Source organism: Beta vulgaris, chromosome 3, assembly GCF_026745355.1.
Source record: "Beta vulgaris subsp. vulgaris cultivar EL10 chromosome 3, EL10.2, whole genome shotgun sequence".
NCBI classification, from domain to species: domain Eukaryota; kingdom Viridiplantae; phylum Streptophyta; class Magnoliopsida; order Caryophyllales; family Amaranthaceae; genus Beta; species Beta vulgaris.
In genome coordinates, this window is record NC_079204.1 from 47825021 (window position 1) to 47832239 (window position 7219).

The following is a 7219-nucleotide window of genomic DNA, read 5'->3' on the forward strand; positions in this document are numbered from 1 at the left end:
TTGAGTACTGCACATCCACTTAAGGTTTACCCTAATGAAGAGAAGAATAAATTATTATTAGTACTCCAAATAATGAAGAGACCGAGCCCTATGTAATTGCAAGCTCTTATTTGCAAATCGATTTTCAAATTTTATCTTCTAAATCCATACCTTAATTTAGGTATTTCATGTAATAAATCATCAAATTTACTTAAGCAAATGAATAGGATGTTGAGGGATAATCTTGGGGAGATGAATTGAAGAATGATTGACTAGATGTTGATAAACATGGACAAACCAGAATAGATAAAAGGTTCAAGATGAACCACAAAAAAAAAAGATGGTAAATATAAGGTGTGTACTCCAAACTTGGAGATCTCCAGAAATCTAGGCACTCAAAACTCAAAAGGATTACAAGATTATTGCAGTAATAATAATAACTGATAAAACTCCCTCTCTCCCTTGCCTTGTGAAATTCTTTATCTACTCATCACAGATATTAAGGAAATCGTAGATCAAGAATCTTGCGTCTCCAAATACAGACTACAAAATATGACAGAAATACAATCAAACACTAAAATTTTAGCAGGGAAGGGGACTTTCAAAAGAAAGAAAGGCTAATCCCTAAGAAGAAACTAGGATTTTCCCAGCTTACACCAATCTAACAATCTTAACTTAGAACTTGTTTCTATACCAGAGCACACCTTTGTTCTGGGCATCTTCATCTGCCTCCACATACATACATTCTTTGACTTCCCGAAACATTGCCTTGAACACAGGGGTCCCGTCGAACTGGTAATATTTGCCCAAGATTGGCTTAATAGCCTTGGTTGCCTCCATAGCATGGTAATGGGGCATGGTAGAGATCAGATGATGAGCCACATGAGTATCGGTAATGTTGTGGAACACCTTGTTTAAAATACCGTAATCTCGGTCCACGGTAGCCAATGCACCTCTTAACCAATCCCATTCAGTTGAATCGTAGTGGGGTAGTGAAGGGTGTGTGTGCTGAAGGAAGGTAATCAGCACAAGAAATCCGTTAACAACGAGCAATGGACCACCGTATACACATAACACCCAGGCAAGCCCTTTGGCAACTGCAAGGCGGTAAAGCCCATAAGTCATCGTCAAAATCCCAACATCAGAAATGTAGATCTGAAGCCTCTCACGGTCTGAGTATATTGGAGAGGACGGGTCAAAATGGCAGGCAAATCGCTCGTATCTCCTGCCAGAGACATTGAAGAGAAGATACAAAGGCCAGCCCAAGGTTAGTGTCACAGAAAGGGTGAGGAGGCGGCCAAGTGGGTTGTTCATGTATTTGGAAAACCATGCAAGGTCTTTCTTTGTTTTTGGTACAAAGACTTCATCTTTTTCAATAGATCCGGTGTTGGAGTGATGGCGACGGTGACTGTATTTCCAAGAGAAATATGGTACAAGGAGGAAGGAGTGGAGAATTAGGCCAACAGTGTCGTCTAGCCATTGGTAATCACTGAAGGCATGGTGACCACATTCGTGGGCTATGACCCAGACACCTGTAAGAACACAGCCTTGGACAAACCCATAGACGGGCCAGGCCAAGTAGTTGAAGGGCTTTGGGAGAAGATTGATGTAATTAGTAGCAACGAAGTAGAGAAGGAAGGCAATGATGAAATCATAAACAACATAGGAGAAAGAGCGTAGCACAGAGCGTTGGAAGCAATGAGGTGGTATTGCTTTTTTGAGCTGGCCAAGTGTAAATGGTGGTTTTTCATAAGGTACTCTCTTCAGTGCATCGGGTTTCTCCTTCCTTGTGGATGGAGGCATAGATCGCCCACCTGCACCCATTTTCCCTGCAACTGGAATAAGAAGATACCAGAATCAGTATGACACTCTTCAAACTAAAATGCAGACTTTATTGAACATTAATCACCCTTGTTGAGAAAACAAGAACATGGAAAAAATGACGCAAATGGAGAGCATCACACCATTTGACTTGGATTCAGATTGGAAACTATCAAGCACCCCTGGATAAGGATATTGGACTTCAAAACAAAATATAATACTTTCTCCAACGTTTTTTAAATGAAATATTGGACTTCATTGAGCAAAATATATACTTATGTTAACTGTATTTTTCTTACTCATATCTATATATATTTTTACATGTCGTACTTGCTAAATACATATCAATGTTTATTTTCGAAAAATCAACTTCTTATTGTAATTTTTAAATGGAAAAACTTCTTATAGTTTTATCACATAATTTGACATTTAGATGGTCAAATATGCGTCCTCAGACTGTCAAAACTCAAAAGTCCCATTACAACTAAAAAAGGTTAAAAAGTGGAACGCAACCATTTTTGAAATTATTACGTCCCTATCATGAAGAGGAGCCTCACAAAGAGGAATAACAGTCACCCTAAACACTTTATGAACAGTACATCTTCTAGATTTTACAGACATGCCAGGACAAAGGCAACAAGTTATTTATGAACCCCCCATTCCCCTCAAACAACTTGTCTTGAAAGTCTACCCCACAGGCCACAACCAATGGTCACCATCCTGTTGTGGCATGTACTACCAACCAGTAAAACTATCCCTAGTGACGTGCATTTATGGTATGAGACTATGAGATAAGTGGTTTAAGTTCAAGCTACCACTTAGCTGCCTAGCCCAAGGCATTCATCACTTTCCTTGTATCTTTACAAGTGTGAAAAATTGAGAAAGGTGGGTAATGCACATCAACAACACAGTTAAATTGGAATACCCCCCAGTTGTATAGGCATCTTTTGTGGATACCAGGCTACCAGCATGTGTGGTCAAGGTCTTGACAACGCCAAAGCCAAAACAAAGACCCACCGTTAAGGAATTGAGACATAACCTCATTCTTTCCAGGAAAGAAAAGATAGTATCAAATGCTTAGAATTGACACCACACCCTTACTAATAATTCATGTATCCCTTTCATCATCAATCAATCAATCATTAAAATTAAGGATACTTATGATCAAGAGATGCAAATACACCTCACAGACTAATCATAAGCAAATGAAACTCAAGACGCATTGAGGCGATAGGGTAACAATTTCTCCTTCAAGTAACAAAATTTATTTCTTAATGGTAATGGTTACCATTCCATTTTCATTCTATTTCTTGCACCAAACACCCAATAAAAGTAACAATCTTTGTTACTATTTCCCGATTTTTTTTCTATTTCATTCCATTTTTGTTCCATTGCTTAAACCAAACGTGTACAAAAAATCAATGATATGAATGAATTATGATCAAGAAATATGCAAATGCAGCTCAAGACTAATCTGTCGAGTCCATTAGACATACTGATAAAAAACAAGTTCTTGGTATACATGACGCTTATTTCAGTTACAAGACAAGACACCTCACCCATATACAATGTACCCTTTCATCAAGATTCATTCAATATCAATTAATGATTGAGAGATATGCACATGCAACTCGAATTCATTTGTGTCCGGACCATGATAAGATCCAAATTGACACTATCTGCTCCACATAAAGACAAAGGTAAAGTAAGACTAAAATGGATCAATCGGCCCTCACTATCAGTAAAAATTGTGCCCAAAGATCATATTCTATGAATTAGACAAGACTCTTCTTTCTACCTGTTTGAATCTGCAAAAGTTTTTCCAATTTTGGCCAAGAAAATTCATCATCATACCCTTAATTTCCCTACCTTATAAGACCCACCACTCATTCATCGATTTCTCTAGGAATACACTCTCTCATATGCAAACAAGACTCGTTGACTCCACTTTTCCCTTTTTTATAGTATGTGGAGTTACGGTAACAAGAGGAATGATAAACATCTAATAGTTAGATGCATCTAACGAAATTTGTATATATAACATATAGTGTTTGTCTATAAATAAAGTTTTGATTAAACAAATAGTGTTCGTATTTGTAAAGTAGCAAAATAAGGGAAAAACAACACAAATAGTAAATGTTTACACAAATACTATTTGTTATATACATTAACTTTGTTAGTTGCATCTAAGTGTAAGATGATTATCCTTTCTCAAGGTAAAAAGGGAGATCATTTAAAACAAGAGTATGAGTTTTGTTTCCAACTTTACATGATTAATAAGACAATGGTCAACAATGTTAACAGTAACAGTCACTAAAGGTGGTCGTGAATTATCTAACCCCAAACTAATGAAGCCTTGACTAATGCATAAAGGGAACCATTTGTTCAACATTCAAGGCATGACAGTTGAAGCCGCCCTTCCTGGGCTAAAACCCATCAAATCTGCACTACTCTAGCAGAGTCTAGCATAGTAGTTGAACTCTGGCTACAATTAAAAGCAAACTTTCATCCGTTATATTGTCGTTCTAATATCTAATACCGAAAATATGGAGTAGAACAAGAAGACGTGATATTAACTTGACTTGACGAATAAACAAATCTGCGGTCACATGCAAATGGTCCCAAAAATCCAAAAGTCCCCTCCACATACACACGCTATTGAGAACCATATTAAAAGTTAATAATAAATAAGAGCGCAAAATTCATGGTCCTTTCCATGTGATTCCATAATATCAATGTTCACAAGGGACAAAGGACAAAAAATGGACAGCCATTTCTTTTTTAATTCAGAGCTGAGTCACATACTCATATACCATTAATGTCTAAAAAAATTATATATATGGAGGGAAAAGATATTAGGATGCACCAGGAGATGGAATGAAGAGCAGAAAGCTTCAACATAAAAATAAGAATATACTATGTCCGAAATTTGTTATCCAATCGGATGCTTTATTTGCGTTCTCGAAATATATGTTTTATGCTGCACCCTAAAATATGTAAATAGATATTCCAAATTACTTGCTACATTTTTCTTTTTGACATGTAATCCCAAAATAATTTACCTATCTTATCTTCCTTCTTTATCATTTATTCAAACTAATTCTACCTAGTAAATATATACAGCTAAGGAGATAAATTACGCCAAGGAAAAATGTAGCAGATAGCACTAAGGAAGTAGTACATACCTTACCTAAATTTTTAAACACAGGGAGCAAAGTGAAGGAAATACATATGGCTAACAACACAGATGAATGATATTCTTTCAGTCAGCTACTTAAAATAAACGCCAAAAGCTCAAGTCTTCCGCAGTAATAGTACAAATACAATAAATATATCAAATCTTTGGCGCTGATTTTAACAAAAATGTGTAAAGAAATCACTGAGAACAGTACATCTCAACCCAAATCACACCTAATACTGCACTTGTCGAAAAGCTAATAAACCAAAAATGAATACTACCCCGTTCTCACTTAAGGTATAATGCCACTATTTTACCAAATTCCAATAACAGTCTCAACTTTTCAGCTCTTTGATCAGCAATTTACCATCAAATTAACATCAAATACATAATCTATCATTACAACATTTTACCTGTCAAAAGCAAATTTTTACAATATGCTAACTACACAAACTTATTACTCCTATTAGGCTATTACCTCAATCCCACCTTGCATTTTTTTAAATTTAGAAAGTTTGACTTCAGAATTCGTATGGATGAGTATTTTAAAGTACATAATTCTTCATAAATTTTTTAAATATGACATTAATGTATATTAGAGATATTAGATGATTACCGAAGTATTTTATTTTTTGATCCATATGAACTATGAAAAGCAGTTCAAAGGATTGATAGGGGATTCGAACTTATATCCTATTATTCATAATATTTCAATCTTAATCACTAAGTCGAAGACATTCTTGGTCGAAGTATTATTTTTCTACTACCTTTAAAACCAAATTCTCTAAGCCTAGTAGGATTCATTACTTTGTGACTCAAATCCAGGTTGATCCAAAATCATACACGAAGAAATTCCATGCCATTTTTTAAAAAATTTCACAAATTACAATTAAAAAATTAGCGTAAAATATATGCAACAATCTTTTTTGACGGAAAAAAGGTGCTGAAAAAACAGAGACTGAAATCGTCACATGTGAATCACACCGCATTCAAAATCCTCCACCAAAAACGTATCGTCAAGTGCATCTCTACCAAAAGCACAATTCCACAACTTTTTCTTTCCACTTTCTCAATTATACTTTTCAACTTTTTCTTATTAATTTTTTATTAAAAAAATAAGGTTAAAGAATTTCCACTTGAAAATTATTACTCCTACCACATAATATTAGCCAAAATTCGGAATTTCTAAAACGACGACGTAACAATTATGATTAAACTATACACTATATCATCAATTAAAAAATAGGAAAAATCTCACACATTCCAAGAAAAACAGAGGAGAGAGGAAAAATTTGCAGTATTTCAGCAATGCACCATGCAAACAAACAAAGATCAAACTAGATCTAGATCTAAAGTGAACCACATTCCGCTAAAATTTCAATCAACACTCATCCGACTAATTTAACAGAAATTACTCAATTACTTCATCCAAAACAATAATCTTAACCACAAAAAAAAAAAACCGATAATGAGTTATAATCACAAGTAATAAAAATGATCCAAGAAAATCAAAAATTGCAACAAAAAAAAAAAGAGATCTACATATGAAGTTATGAACATATAGAACAATGCATTATTTCATTTTATCTTTTTGGCTAGATGTGTGTACCTGAAGATATCCGAGAGATTGAAAATGGAGTTATTCTTCAACCTCAAAAAATCGAAATTTTGCTCTAGAAAGAAAAAGGAAAAGAAAAAAAAAAGAGGAGAGAGAATTAGTTTGTTTTTTGTTTTAATGAGGAAGAGGCCGTTGTGCGCGGCCTGGTATGAAACATTCAGGGAAAGTAGGGGAAGAGGGGTGCCGCATTTTAACCTGTGATTTCCCTCCTACAAAGTGGGCCCCATCTTTTGCATGTCCTTCCAAGTGCTTACATATCTTTGACACGTGTTTTTCTTTTATTGGATTTGAGGTCTATTGTAAGATGGGTGATGCAATCTCTGCCGTTTATATGGGAGTAATATAATATTTCCTTTTTTTGAAGTGTTGGTTATGATATTGTATGCTAGGTATTGCACTTGCACGCCTCAATCCTCAAAATATCTTCCTACTTCACGTGAGTCACTGCTCGAGGCTGCTATAGTACTTGACTACTTGTCTACTTGTAGTTGAAGCCAGTCTTACATTTAGTTTTGTTAGGTAAGTTTAGAGCTGTCAGTTTGGTTAATGAACTGTTGGTTGAACTGCTGGTTGAACTGAACAAACTGAAATTTAAACTGAATTAAACTGAATTGGGAGTAACT

At 35.2% G+C, this 7219-nt stretch overlaps 1 protein-coding gene across 1 annotated transcript; it reads right to left on the reverse strand.

The window, feature by feature from the left end:
• Positions 1–441: 441 nt before the first annotated feature.
• On the reverse strand, positions 442–6766 carry LOC104889198 (delta(12)-fatty-acid desaturase FAD2). Its single transcript, XM_010674357.4, has 2 exons — positions 6588–6766; positions 442–1814 (listed from the first exon to the last, which is right to left on the reverse strand). The coding sequence occupies exon 2, from the start codon at positions 1801–1803 to the stop codon at positions 655–657; it is 1149 nt and encodes a 382-aa protein (XP_010672659.2). The 5' UTR covers positions 1804–1814; positions 6588–6766; the 3' UTR covers positions 442–654.
• Between the last annotated feature and the right edge of the window lie 453 nt (positions 6767–7219).